Here is a 15822-nt window from a genome sequence, read left to right as displayed (position 1 = left end):
TTGAAATCGGACACCATTGTTAGCTTTATAAGACTTTTAGAGATATGTTGTATAAGTGGCGTGACAACATTCAAACTGTAAATATAGCTAGTTATGCTGACAACCAGCCAAGATTAACTGGAACTGTGGTAAGAGATTGCTGGTGTAACAAGCTCGCTGACCGCGCTATCACTCTCACACACGGGCCATTTAGCTAGCAGGAAGAGGGGAGCTGTAGGCCCTGGAGCTCTGTCAGGGCAGCAGCGTTTGGTCCATTAACCCCAAAACGGTGACTTTGCGCGGGTATGCAGTGCTATGGGCTGCCAGTCGTGACGGAGCTCCAGCTACCTCACAGCAGGCCGGGGTCTGTGGAGGAAGGCAGGCCGTGCAGCGAGGCAGCAACACAGGCAGCACTGGCAGCTGAACTCCGACACACAGTCTTACCAAATTGGCAATAAGCCATACATTTTTGTAAAACATCCCATATTTGAGCTTTATATAGTTGATTTCTCGCTTAAAAAAAGTCTCAGAAGTGAATTTAATAACGTAATAGCCCGACAAACAATGTATAACTTTGCAATGAGACCTGCTGTCGAGTCTCCCATGTGTTTCTATGTAGTTTGCTCAAACCAATCAGCGCGTAGCTCATTCTGAATATTCATGAGCATACCATATTTGGAAGAAAAGCTCTTGTTCCAAATAGAGCCATATTCACAGGGTAGTTAAGGGCCTAATAAAATAGCATTCGGGCAATTTTCAGCCCAACCAATGTTACATACCCCATTAGGAGACCTTAAGGAACAGTGTAAAATACCCTATATAATTATTCTATCACCCCTTTAAAGGCTGCATTACAGTAAAGTGATGTACTTTTCAGACTTTACCAGACTGTTCTATTATTTGCCTGTGCCCACTTAGTCATTATATCCACATTACTGATTAATGATTATTTATCAAAAATCTCATTGTGTAAATATTTGTGTTAAAGCACCAATAGTCAACCCTACAATATAGGTATTGTGGTATTTGGTCAAAAAAGCCCTATGTAATAGCAACAGACTTTATGCAGTCTGCCCCATTTTTTGCTATTCAATTTCTGGTTTTGTCTTCCAGCTTCTAAATAGATCCTTTTCACAGCAGACATTTTGACTTGCCAAAGCAGGAAAAGCCATTATCACTGTTAATTAATTAATGATTACCGCATAACATTTAAGTGTTCCAGGACTTGACCCAAAAAAAGCCTTGTTTATATACAGACATCCACTGTGTAGTATGTGGTCTTTGATGCAATCAGAGTTTAGGGTGGCATTAACAGCTCAGGTCTGTTTTTTTTAATGGATTTGTTGAAGGTTACACTCCAGCAACCCCAGCCAACATTAACTAAGATAGCGTAATGTTACAAACAATGGATTATCTTTTAGCACAATATTACGTAAGCTCACATTTATTGAGCTAAAGACTGTGTTTTCAACCAACTCACAGAGCGGATGTTAATTAATTAGCTAGCTAGCTACAGCTGATGAAATCTGCCAGCAACAGTTGTCATTTTTTTATCATTTAGAAATCTAATTTTGCCTACTTTTGTCTGGAAATCAAAATTACAATTGTTAAAAAAAAAGACTAGTAATTTTGAGTTGTAAATTCAACTCAAGGTTAAACAGCCCGTTTCTAATGTAGTGATGTGATAAGGTAATTGTTTGTGAGTGAAACTAAACTGTAGCAGTGCCTGTGTGAGCTCATAGTAAAGTGCTTTTTATTTTTTTAGTTTATGTAAAAAAGAAAATGCAACAAAGCCTCGATGTGCATGACTCGGAGGTGTGTGTATGTGATTTGCGTATGTGTGTGTTAAACAGAGACATGTGTCACCGGTATAAGCTGTGATGTTATCAGGAGCAGAGGGGAGGAAGTGAGGCGTGAAAACACAGCTGACACCCGGCTGACCTTTACTGAACTTCATCGAGAAGTGACACCACCTCAACCCGAACACAACAAAGTTTGAGTACTCTCGCCGGACCACTGAACCGGTGACACGCTACAACCTGGAGTCCTTGGAGAGGGTGCTGCCACAGAAATCTAAGTGGAAACAGCATCTTTCACTTTGCTCTGCATCAGCCAAACTGCTTGCTGCCCCCTCACAGCGAGGGAGAACTAATCACTCAACCAAATCCCGACTGTTCACTGTCCTGGCTCCTAAATGGTGGAACGAGCTCCCCATCAACATCAGGATGGCTGAAAGCCTACACATCTTCCGCCGAAGGCTAAAAACACCTCGGATAAAATATGAAATATAAATAAAAAAAAAAAAAAACTCTTGAACCTGCACTTTTATACGTTTCTTTGTAGCTTTGCTTATTTAAAGCTAATGTACTTACACTTACTACTTGTTGTCCAGAGTTTGGACCTTCTCAGTTGAATGCACTTAATTGTAAGTCGCTTTGGATAAAAGCGTCAGCTAAATGACATGTAATGTAATAATGTAATGTAATCTTACTGCTGTTGCTGTTTCCTGAGCCTGCGCTCTTAGCTTGATATTTAATACAAAGGTGGATTGCTTCCCTTGGTGATTACGGGAAAACGTGAATCCTTTAGTTTGTTTCAATTCTGTTGATTTGCTATTTTGGAAACAAAGATGAGAGCTGGTTGAGAAAAAGAGGAATCGAGTAAAGACAAGATGAGGCGGGGATAAAATAGCATAGGTATGTCATCGGGCGTGTTTCATTTGTCCCTTTTAGAGAAATCTGTGCTAGAAATGTGCCACACATTTAGGCATTCAGCTGTTGTATATTTTTAAGATTCTGCATGACAGTCAGTGACTTGAGGTTATCTACCAGCTAGAAGGAACGTCAACATCTGTATGTGAGTCATCAGTCATGTCAAGAGGGATAATGTTCAAGTCTTCAACACTAACTTGATTTCTTGACATTAAGGGCTTCCAGCTGATTTCCCACCAATAATAAAGGTGCATTAATCCCTGGCTGACTCCTAGGCATTTCTGCTTGCCAATTTTCAGCACTGAGGGCCAGATGTACTAACGCTTTTGCGCCCACTTCAAGCGTATTTGTTTCACATTGTGCGCGTAAAAGCATGGCGAGGTATGTACAAACAGGCCGCAGTGATGTAAAAGTGCAGACTGTCTTTCGTGGGAACTGAAAATGGCAAATTGCACTTTTTCCGGGAGGGTCAAGGGGAAAGTGGGAGTTTCCCATAAAGAGATGGGAGGGGAAGCATGAAGTGCGCCTAATTATGTATTCTGTGGTATGTAAAAAAAACGCCCGTGAAAGCGCGCCTCTATTTTGCAGTGAAAATTCTCCGCCTCCTAAAAGCAGGTGTAAACCTGGAAGCGGGTTTCCTCGCATATGCCTCCTGGTGAAATGACAGCAGTAATCCGAGCAAGACGGAGACATAGGCCCAGGATACGAGTTGAAAAGATTTTTGCCACAAGGATCACACTTTTTCAGTTGAGTGAACACGAAATCATTAAGCAGCCATGCAATATTACAGTTACCTGAAGAAATCAAAGATGACATTGAATCGTGCACATTCCATTCCAATAGCTGTTAAACTCCTCGCTACATTACAAATAATGGCATCAGGATCATTTCAAACAGTCATAGCATCAGCAGTGGGAACATCGCAGCCTGCACTCAGCCGTATCATAGCACCGGTACTTAACGCTTTGGGAGAAAAGCGCTGATTACCCGATGAACTGCAGGTTTGGTAAATACGGCGTGAGCTGAAGTATCACAGCGTGTGCGGTTGGCCATGGCGCTGATAGCGCTACATTCGCAAATGTACGTACATCTGGCCCCGATTGTTTGGCAAATAGGTGCTTTTGTTGATTCTGTACCATTAGAAATTAGGTTAGGTGCCACTGTTAATTGTTAGAAAATTAATTCCTTTCTTTATATACCTCTTTCATAGATGATGGCACAATCAATGTGTGGATGAAAAGTAGAATTACACACTTTTAAAAGCACAAGTAGTTACCCCTCTCATTAGAAAGGCTAGGACTTCATCAGATTTTAGATGCAAACTGCATCCATTGGTTCAAGGGGTTACATTTTGTGTGACAATAAGCTGCCCTTGGTCCTTCCTGTAAACCACCTACTAGTTATGCAGTTGAAAAAACGGTCTTACCGTTGGCAACAGCTCGAAGCTTCTTGAGCAGTTTGACATGAGACTCCGGCTTGATGGTGGTGGTGACGTAAGGCTCACAACCTGCAGTGTCTAGTAAAGTGTAGTAGTAGAGCAGGCGGTCCTGGTCGCTTCCCTCCACAGTCGGCAGAACGTACTTGGTCATGTGGCTGCAAAAGGCCTCAGGGTTACACTTCAACGTGTCGAACAGACCGAGGGACTCGCTCCGGGATTCAATATCCTTGGTGGAAAGACTGGATGAGGATGAGGAGAAAAGAAGGGAGAAAATCAGAAGAGAACAAAACCATGAGTGTATGTAAACACAACAATAGTTTAGCCTTTCCCAATTTCTGTTTTACAGCAAACACCTGCTGTGTGAGATATATCTCATCTCTACAGAGAATACCCATTGGCACACAGGATGTAAAACACTTAACAGGAACTTCCTGACATCAGAAACGGCAGCTTGTTTGAAAAAATAAAACAAAACAAGGTCTAAGTTGTTCGCATAAGCAGTGCTAATCACCGTGCCTGAAAAAGATAAGAGAAAACAGCAATACCGACCAAAAAAAAAAAAAAAAAAAAAAGAAAATGTCATCAACAAAACAAATCAAAGGAGAAAGACAACTAGCACTGAAGACCATTTGGTTGCAAAGTAGTTTTTTAACACACCAGTGCAAAAACAGCACAACGATCTGCAGGCTTATCACCAAAGATACAGTCCCTGGGGATACAAAATTGAGACTACATTTAAGAAATTGGTCAGCTCTGAAATTACAAATAGGACAGGGAGAAGATACAGGGAAAGAACGTGAAATTCTCAAAGGGTGGAAACCGTCTGTGTGTGGAAGCGTATTCAGCGATTTGTTCGAGTCGTGCATGATTTAAAACATGTTTTTTACCACTGAGCAGAAAGCAGCAGGTGGTCTGAAGAATGAGAAGACAAGTGAAAAGAACACAACCAAAACACCGGAGAAAGAGGAGAATCGGAAAAGAAAACAAACTCAGAGAACTGCAAACAAAGGTTAATAAACAAGGGAAGATACAAAGAATGAAAAGGTAAAGGCAAAGGCAAAGGCAAAGGCAAAGGCAAGCCAGTTGCTGGTAGTCACCGAGGGCCTCTGAGCAATCTGCGGCTGTCTGGGACTGTGTTTGTGTGTGTGTGCGTCTGTTTATCTGTTAGAATGCGACACAACATCAAAGAGGACAATGTTTCCTCGGGGCTCTCCATCGGAGCTCGCTGGGAGGCTTTCGCTAATGAAAAAAAGAAACAGTGGCAGCAGTGTGGAGGCAGCTGACAATAAGTTCAATAATGTAAATAACACTAATCATCCTCACAACAGGGGCTCTAATAAGACCAGAGTTAACAAGTAACTCTTAAACAGCGTTATACAGTCAGTGCTGGGGAGTAACAGAATACATGTACCAGCATTACGTATTCAGAATACAAATTATGAGTAAGGGTGTTCCGTTACAGTTACAATTTAAATAGTTGGTATTTAGAATACAGTTACATTGTTGAAATCAATGGATTACATTACGATACTTCTGTTTCACGAGTTTATTCACTTTCTAAATAAATTAAGGCAACTATGCATTTCCCAGAAGCCCCAATAGGAAAACGAAAAAATTAGCTATTTGCGGGATCAGTCACAACAGAGTCGGAACTGGCACAACAGAGCCAGGGCAGGAACGCGTTTCTATCTTGGAAAATTCAAACAGCCTTTCACATTAAAGAAAGAACAGGGAGAACAAAATATAACTCTGCTTGGCAGCAGCCGACCTCCTTTCAGCTTCCTAATTACTCCACCTCCAACCTGAAGAAGCATCTTAAAGTAAGTTTTTATTTTTTTATTAGCCAAGGGTAGTCGTCTGCTGTAGTTTTACTGCTCACCTTGCTATATTTATATATGACGTGCGACTTTACATTCTCCTATATGTGCTGATTTACTAGCTCCAGAGCCGTTGACAGGCTTACTAGCCCCGTTTGACATGCTAGCTAACGTTAGCTAAAATTAGCTCGTGGTAGCTTAGACTGAGGTTAGATTTTTTTGTAGTATGCAGGTCAGGACTGCAAATACAAAAATCTATCTGTTTGTTCAGGTACACATTCAGCCAGTTGGAACAGAAGAACACACCAGAGTAGGCCTGTTTACTAAGCTGTATGTGATGGCCGCATTCCTACACTTATAAAATGCAATTCAATGTGGAAGTAATCCAAGTATTCAGAATATGTTACTCAGATTGAGTAATGTAACGGAATACCTTGCAAATTACATTTGTGGGCATGTATTCTGTAACAGAATACGTTTTGAAAGTATCCTTCCCAACACTGTATACAGTAGCCGCAGCCCAGCTGGCACGCGCAAATGTGACGTAATGGAATCACCGTAACCATTTATACCCGCGCTGGGGGTCGCGACACTAGTTGCAGTCTTCTCCTGAACAGAGGTGGCGCTAATGAGGAAAGGCTACCGACTTTGCTCTTACTACGGACCAGAAGAAGAAGAACAAGATAAACAACGGCAGAACTGGCAGCAGCATTGACGTCAATGCTTCGATTTGATTTGATGACCAGGTCAGATCGAGCCTTTCCGGGCGTGCCGGCGAGTTCTACGTCATTTTGACGTCACGATGGCGTGCGCCAGCTTGGCTATTTTACTACTGTAAAACGGCCATAAGACTCTCTTAGTCCCTTTCCCTCTCTCTTTCCCAAGTGCACACACCCACAGGCAGCCCAATCAAAGTCTGATGTTTCATTATTTAATCACATTAGCGCCAAAGTGACTGAAAGCCCAGAGGCAAGAGAACAATGGCAACAACTTGTCCAGGAAGGACCGTTTGAGGGGTGTTGAAAGTTTTTTCTTTGGCAAGCGCACACAGGCAGACAAACAGTACACAGGATCGCACCCAGTGTTCATGTCAGACTCTGCTTTAGCGGAGTGTGTTACTGTAGTTCTTCAAAGCCACGTTGTCATCTCCTCTTTGTCCTTCTTCTCTATCCAGCGACAAAAAACTGTTGAGCGCCTCTTTTTGCTGAGGGTTGTGATCACCTCCTCTTTTCGCTCTACAGCTTTCTGCGTCTTTTTGTCCCATTGATTTTAGTTTTATCTACAGCACACGGGCTTTGCTACTGCTGCTCGCTCGCTGGTATTCCTCTTTGTACACAACACAATTCCCCCACTCTATCTCTGTCGTGTGTGTGGCTGTAAAATCAGGAGCTTCTCATTACAATCTTTGCTTGTTTGTTTTCAAAAGACAGAGCAAGGAACCGATTTAATACGGTGGAGTTTTCCTCAACCCATCTCTCGTCCCTCTCTCTTTCCCCAGCTTACATTACCATATTCTGTTTTGTGTCTCTTCCACCATGTCCAAACAAAAATAGGCTTCTAATATTCTTAAATTCAGAGGCATATTCAATTGCCACGGTAATCTGACAGCCACAATCAAACTCTATGGGGGCTTTGGCTGAGCAGTGATGATTATTCAGCACGTCATTGTTGCTTGAATTTATGCAAGCTGTAATTTCTTATGATTCTGTGCTGCTAATTTATTTACAAATGACTGTCCAGCAGGGGGTTGTAAAAGTGTTTGTGTGCTATTCAAGAAAATGGCACTCACGCATTTAAAAAGAGAGGCATACAGCTGATTACCATTGAATATATTTCATTTATACACACAACAAACACAAAATGCAAAAACAACAGGTCTACACACACCATCTGCAAACACACACACACACGCACACACACACACAGATAACTACTTACTTATTTATTTTTTTAGAGGGGACATGATTGTAACGGCACTGTAGCGGCACTTTCTACCTATATGTAGTATAGTTGTGACAACACAACCATATGTAAGTCCTGTGTCAGTACCCGATCCGTTCCACCTGCACAATCCGTTTTGCGCATGTGCAATATGTTCACGCATGCGCAGATGATAATACTGTTTTACGACCTGCCCGATCTGTGCCACGCTAGCCTACACCCAAGCTAACGTTAGTTTAGCTAACAGCTAATTCAGCTAACCGCTAGCCGACAAATAACGCATGCGCAGAACGGACTGTGCAGGCAGAACGGAGAGCTAGATTCAGTCTAAAATAACGTTAAGTCAAACATAATGGGAAAAGCAGGCTACAGCAAAATTAAGACTTTACAGTAACAATAAAGACAAGTATTGAGTGATTGTATTTTAAATGAGCAGTAGAAGTAAAGTAGCTGTTATATATGTTAACGTTTGTTTTGAAGTTTTATTTTGAGGGTCTTTTAAAGTTTACATGCTGTCTCAGCTAGCGGTTAGCCGAATTAGCTGTTAGCTAAACTAACGTTAGCTTAACTGTGGAGGCTGACGGACGGCAGACCGCTACAATCACCTAGCGGTCTGCCCGAATTAGCTATTAGCTAAACTAACGTTAAAAATACCCCCCCCATTTCACTTCAGTCAGAAATACTGTACTGCTTTTGAATTACTGAGTCCATGACTGAACTAAAGTTATGCAGTTGCATTTGCTAGTTCAGGTCCGGCTCTCCCCGGGCTCTCCCGAAGGGCTCCAAGAAGCATGCTTACAGTCACGCTCCAGGTCATGGTCACGCTCCAGGTTAAAACCTCGCAGTGTATCTGAGGACAGCACATCAATACTCCCCAAGCAGCAGGACCAACAGCAGCTGGACACACAAATGTACTGTTCCTAACCTGTGTGTAGCAACAGCATGATCCTCATTCCCACTGAATGCTACAGTACAAATGGGCTTTTTTTTTTTTTTTTTTTTTTTTTTTAAATGTATTCTAGGCAGGACAGCTCATCGGCATGCTAAGCACACTCACATGAACTCACAAGAAGATACATTCTTGCAGTAACTTCATTTGAGAGAAATACTGAAGATAAATGAAGTATGTATGGACCATTATGATGCATACAACAGCATGTATTTATATTCGGGGACAGATAGTAGCACGTCCGCATCCTCGTGCTTACACCAAAAAGAAGAGTCTCTTTCGTAGAAATGACCTGATATTGAAAATCAGTCAGTCACTTGCTTACAATTCATGTTTGGATTTTTTTTTTTCATAAAATCAAAATTCAGAAGATGCATCATGACATAAAAGAACAATCCTATTAAGATAAAACCGCTATGGTGAAACTTCAGTGACAGAGGGAAGAGGGGTAAACTTTGTTGTGGCAAGGGTGACAGTTCCCAATGTCTTTAATATAATTTGCACGTCACAAGGTCCCTGCAAGGTTGGACAGAGCAAAGCAGAAGGATAAATAAAAAAGTGTATTTTATAAATAAAAAAAAAAAAGGAAATGGCATACTTTAGGGTGTTGTCGCAACTACTATTTGGATTCTGGCATTGCAGGAATCGCACCAATAATTAGCCTTCTTGGGATGCGTTATAGTGATCCATCACTGTACCTTATCAACTAGGAGCCCGAAAAGAGCTTATCATCTGGGTGTTATAGATTATTCTGTCATATCATTTCACCACCTGGGAAGCCAAAACGTTATGACTGTATGGTGTGTAACACTTCCAATTTCTGATGTACAGTGATTTGAACAAGCTGTGCAACTGGAAGGAGCTGGTATAGAATTCAAAGATGTCCTCTCTGCTGATTTCTTTTTAGGCTCAAAGCAAAACACATCTTAAGGATGAGTCAGAGGGAAAGGTGCCACAAAAGAGTTATTGAGATTTATTTCTCATCATGGGCGAACACTGATCTGGGGGAAAAGGCAGCACAAGCGGTCAGCGGCTGCTGGCGGCTAGCAGGAACTGAAATGAGGGGCTTGTTGTTTGAAATGTCAAACGTGATGTTTGTTTGGATCAGCTGATTTTCAACTGATGTGGAACACATTATTTGTGTGCCCTGCCTGAAGTAATCCAAGTTTCCCCTCACAACCTATTCTTGTCAACCGAATCCTGACACGCAGCAACATATCCAACAAAAACGAGCTGGGTTCGGTCACGTTAGGTGTAAGCTGCGATGGTAAAATTGTGGAAATCTTTTAAGATTATATTATTAAGTTAATATTAAGTGCACAAACACAGGCAATTCCAAACGCTGATCAAGTACAACTGAATTGGCAGGTTATTTCTGAGTAACACGTCAACACCCTTTCTGTTTCTGGAGAAGTCATTTGAATGATTTAATAGCTGTCATTAAAATGTCAATAAAAGTGGCTGAAATTGATGTCCCTAAAGAGCAACGGTGTAGATCTACAAAGCCCTACATGCGGAGAGAACAGCTGATGGCGGTGGTGTTTAGCAGTGCATTGATTCCTCTAAAGCGTTTATTCTGTGTTAATAGGACTGTCTCAGGGACACTCGGGCTCTATCATCCATCTCTTGTTCCTCCATCTATCTGTCCCATCCTCTCTCCCCCCCCCCCTTTCCCTCCCTGCACACACAGATTCAGTGGTTATTTCTCCACCTAATGACCTTTCTCTACATCCAGCTTTTTGTAACACTTAACGAATGCTCAGCTGCTCTTTCTACTCATTTGGTCTGAAATACATTTATGCTTTTTTCTATCGTCACCCTTTGACCAGGTTATTACCACATGCTTAGTTGTTCCGAGCGCTGCAGATCTCCATCAGAACTTTGGCAAACAATTTATGCTGCACAATACCAATACTGTTCTTCAGCACCACTCCTCTTCTCCTTTCACTATACTAGCTTCCTGTTGCTGCTGGCCTACAGGGCAGTGAAAAGGAATACTCCTTCCTACCTCCAAGCCGTGGTCGAACCCTACACTCCGGCCTCACCATTGCCCCATTGAACTCCCTACTGAAGTCTGGACATCACAGTCACTGCCCATCTTACTCGAATGCTTATTTGGAACGGTTGCACTTCAATCTTTAATGGCATCTAGCTTTGGTTCCTTTTCAGTTTGAATGCACTTATTGTAAGCCACTTTGGACAAAAGTGTCAGCCAAATGAATGTAAAATAAATGCAAAGCAATATGAAAACTGTTAAAGCCCTTAACCCAAGTACCGGCCTCAGGTCAGGACTTGATCCCAGGGCAGTGCACTGTGGCTGGCTGCTGCTACAAAACAGAATTATTTTTATACAGGGATCAATAAAATGTTTAAATTCCATCTCGCACACCAGCTTCTGTCTGTGTGCGTCTTTTCCCCACGCCTGCTTTATTTATATCAGTTCCTGTGTCCATGCATCTGTTAAATCAATACGCATATTGCAGATGCTTCTAGTCAAGATTATAGTATGAATATTCTTCACACATTTGTCATGATCTTGAGATTTTGGTAGACACTCACGCACACAGCAGCTGTGGTCGGGTTTCAAAAAGGTATAGGTTGTAATTTATCATTAAGTGGAGTCCATAAACCATTTACCTTATATCAGAATGCGACGGGGGATATTTATCACAGATGCACACACGTGTGCGCAAAAACACACACACACACACACACACACACACACCCCCACACACACACACAGACCCACACACACACACACTCGTCTGCTGAAAAGGCATTCTATTAAAACAAGGAAAGGTGCAGAGCTTGCCAGATCCCCAGCTATGAAGTCAGAGAGCAAATAAATTATGGAAATAGACTCAGACACACCCGTATCCTCATTCCCTCTCAAACACACAGATACACACACATATTCACAACATGTTTGATTTACTCTGCGGGTGCTTTGAGTATGCTTTTTATGTAGGCAAGTTTTTTTAGTAACTCAGAGTAGAGCTAGGCGATATGGAGAAAATCAAATATCCCGATATTTTTGACCAAATACCTCGATATCAATATTGTGGCGATATTGTAGGTTTGACAATTGGTGCTTTCACAAAATATGCACACAATGAGATTTTTTATAAATAATCATCAGTTATGTTGATATAATAACTATGTGGGTAAAGGCAAATAATAGAACAGCTACAACAGTCTCGTGTGTTCAGAAAATTACATCACTCTACTGTAATGCAGCCTTTAAAACCAGGAAAAGACAACACTTGTGTCATATCAGGATATCACGATATCCAAAATTTAAGATGATATCTAGCCTCATATAGCGATAGATATATTGCCCAGCCCTAACTCAGAGGCAGTGGTGCAGCTTAAATTTACTTTTTTTTGTGTGTGTGCATTTACTAAATTTAAACAGCAAAATATAGAAATATACATGAGCAACGTTTCATTATCAAAACACAAATGCATTTAAGGGCATTGTAAGTGAGGAGATGAAAAATGTATATGTGATGGCGTTTTGTATCACTGTGTGTGTGTGTGTGTGTGTGTGTGTGTGTGTGTGTGTGTGTGTGTGTGTGTGTGTGTGTGTGTGTGTGTGTGTGTGTGTACCCGCTATCTGTAAAGAGGAACTCGAGGTGAGTCATGTAGACCTCCCACAGAGGAACACTGTAGCGCTTAGCCAGAGACAGAGCGATTCGGTACACGTCTTCCTCCAGCGTCCTAAACAGATACACATGTAGAGAAGGAAAATAACAGATATCAGATATATATCAGATATATCTCAGATTTCATCGCATTAAAGCAATGGAGCCATCGCTCCCATATGTAACATGTAAAAAATGCAGACCAAATAAAGCAAAACCCATTGTACTGTATGTATGATTATTTCGGTTTAGTCATTCAGCTGAGGAAACATGGTATTGACGGACTTACTCTGTGAGGCCAAGGATGGTCTCCTTCTTGTAGTCGGGGTCGGAGCTGAAGCGCTGGACGTCCACTCCGCGGCCCAGCCCCTGTAACACCTGGGCCTGGGTAAAGTCCGTCAGTCGCTCGTTGTACACACGCAGCTGGCTGATCAACTTCTGCAGCTCCTCCGGCCAATCCGAATATGCAGACACATGCTGTGTGACCAATCGAATCAGCTCCTTTGGGTCAGCCTATGAAAAGTGGAATAAATCTCATGTTTACACTGCTGAATGTGTTATTTCATGCTGGAAGCCTCACAGAGTAAATGGATATGAAGTAGACATTGTGCTGAAAGCCACATCTTGTAATCCTGAGAATCACTATCATACAAACTCCTCTGAATAAAAGCAAATAAAAACTGGACTTGCAGATCCCTGCCCCTTTGCTGTAGGGGAGTGAACATATTGGCTTCAAAAACTTCAATATTTAGAATTCCTGCCAGCTTTATATTTGCCCATTTATATATTTGTTACAGTAATTATGATAAAATTGAAAAATATGTAAATGTAAATAGAATACCAGATGATGTAATTAAAGTGCCAGTCAAACCTAAAACGATGGAAAATCATGTAGGAACATGATGGGAATATGCTTTTTATGTTTATTTCATGTCATCTGTCCACACACAAATCTGCGGTTTCCATCTGCTGCTGTTCTTCATCTCTTCAGCAGAAGCTTGAGTGAGATTTAAGTCATATGCTTCATCACGGTTTATTTTCCAAGTCTGTTTCCATTGCATTTTGTCAAATTTGATATTTATCAATATACCAACAATTCTACCTCTGCCTAGTGTAAAAAAAAAAAAAAAAAGGGTTATGTTTACCGGGTACCATATGTTACTCTTTGTATACAATATAACTTAAATTCAACTACAGAGAACAACAGGAGCATATCTGACTGACTCCTTCTTAATCTTTTGACTCTTATTTGCTTTCAAATGCAGTTCATACCCATAAAGTTATACAGGAAGTACACTAAACTTAAAGCCATAAGCAAACTCCCCTTACTGTAAGCTTCATCATTAAACTATGTGACACACTGAGCTTCAAACACCCTGCACTGCATGGTATCTAAAACTTCACAGGTCTTTTGCTGCTCTGCCGTGACAAACTAATGAGGCTATTTTAAAAAATGGCTCTAATTTTCAAAAATCGGCAGAAAAAGGTAGACCAACTATATTGGTACTTACTTCTAGTAATTTTGCTTCCAGGAAGAAATTGGCTGTGTCACCCTAGTTAAATCAGGCAACTCAATATGTGCCAAAGTATGGGTAAATGTACCAGGAACCATAATTGCTACCATGATTCAGGCCTATGGGGAATTCGACGGCGGATACGCATTTATGATTGAAAATGTCATGCGCAGGGAGTGTTAGGTGAATGTTGTAGCTCTCTCATCACCCCTGTTCTAATTAAATGAGCTCCTGAATTTGGTTTTGGCATCTTATATGCTGTCGCCCTGCAGGATGAGATGTTTTATTTGTTGATCTTATTTGCATAAGGTAATTATGGCTGTTGGAAATGTGTGAGCTTGAAAACAGAGGTGTGTGTGTGTGTGTGTGTGCGTGTACGTGTGTGTCTTCCTGCTCTCAGTACACGTGTCTTTAGATGTGGCTTTAGCAGCAGTCATGGTGGCAGATTCACAGTTCAAAAGCAGGGCAGGAGGGAGAGTGAGAAGAAGTAGAAAGTGGAGAATATTAAAAGTGTAGAAAGTCAGAGGGGGAGAGGAGATGACATGAGAGGAAAAGGAGGATGTTTTTTTTTTTTTTTTTTTTAGGGATGCTGGCATATTTTGGACACCATTTTCAGAAGAATGACACACAAAGGAGAGCGTAGGGAGAGAGAAGAAAGTCTGCTTGCATTCTCTCTCTCACTCTGTCTGTCATTCATCTACAATACTTTGTCCTTTTGGCTATATGGATTATATTGTCCCTTATCTCTCCAAACACTAGTTTTCCTCACATCAAATCCTTCATCCCTCCTCTCTCATCGTTGAAGAATCTCCGAAATCCTTATTATCCGAAAAAGTATTCTTTGCAATCCCATTTAGTCTGCATATTAAGCAAAGACAACACAAAATTCCTAATTTTCTCTTCACCTTATATAATTACTTGCTTATTTGATTTCAAAGTATCTTAAAAAGCCACTTATAGTCGTTCTTCAAAGGGAAGGATGTATAAACTGTATGTTAAGTATAATTGCATAAGGTAGCGTGTGATGTTGCACAGCTGGGAGGAAGCCAAGCTCCTTCCAACTCCCCCTTTAGCTATTCCACCGCTGCCACAGGCTCTTTTCTCTATGCTCCCCTCCTTCCTGTGATGCTGTTTAAGAGGGAACAGTATACAAATAAAAAGTCTATGTCTCGGTCTCAAATCTTTTCAACTACGCTTGCTCTCTCATTTTCACTCTTAATTTCCCATGTTATTATATTTCGGTCACAACCCTGAATCCATCAAGAATCCGTTTGCCTTTTCCCCTAAGATTTGTTTAAATGTGAAATAAAATCTTATTATAGTAACCCCTTGAGTTAGTCAATTCTATTATTGTGATCAACTAAATATTAGCATTACATCACACAGTGTTGTTTTCCCTTTTACCACCCACTGTTTCGCCTGTGGATGCTAGCACTGTGCAAATATTTCATAGACCGCTAATACTATCAAACGATACATAAATACAAACATGTTATATATGTAACAGATTAGACTTGTCATTTCAGTCATTGCAGTAATTGTGTGGACCAACAGACCAACAAAGTGGACCAACAGACAGGGCCAAACAGCACTGATATAGAGCTTTGCTGCTACTGTGGCAAAAAATACATTGTCTGCCTATCTTTCCATCAGTCTGACAGGTCCAGCGATGTAATAAGTCCTTAAAAAACCATCCATTTATTTTCATTTAGACAATCCCCCAAAAAACATGTTAAAGTCTGTTACATTTTCAGTGTAATATTATTCTGTGTGTGTGTGTGTGTGTGTGTGTGTGTGTGTGTGTGTGTGTGTGTGTGTGTGTGTGTGTC

General features: G+C 41.1%; 1 protein-coding gene across 1 annotated transcript in view; it reads right to left on the bottom strand.

Annotated features, from left to right (window-relative positions):
* The window catches only part of nbas (NBAS subunit of NRZ tethering complex), a 169007-nt gene that overhangs the window by 54272 nt on the left and 98913 nt on the right, over positions 1-15822 (bottom strand). The window contains exons 42-44 of the mRNA XM_028604439.1: positions 12769-12992; positions 12445-12555; positions 4117-4367 (exon numbers count right to left, since the gene is read on the bottom strand). Coding sequence (XP_028460240.1) covers positions 4117-4367; positions 12445-12555; positions 12769-12992 — 586 coding nt within the window. The remainder of the gene's footprint in view (positions 1-4116; positions 4368-12444; positions 12556-12768; positions 12993-15822) is intronic.

The sequence above is a fragment of the Perca flavescens genome, chromosome 18, assembly GCF_004354835.1.
Source record: "Perca flavescens isolate YP-PL-M2 chromosome 18, PFLA_1.0, whole genome shotgun sequence".
NCBI classification, from domain to species: domain Eukaryota; kingdom Metazoa; phylum Chordata; class Actinopteri; order Perciformes; family Percidae; genus Perca; species Perca flavescens.
Note: the sequence above shows the minus strand (reverse complement) of the source record. Positions and strands in the feature narration are given on the sequence as shown.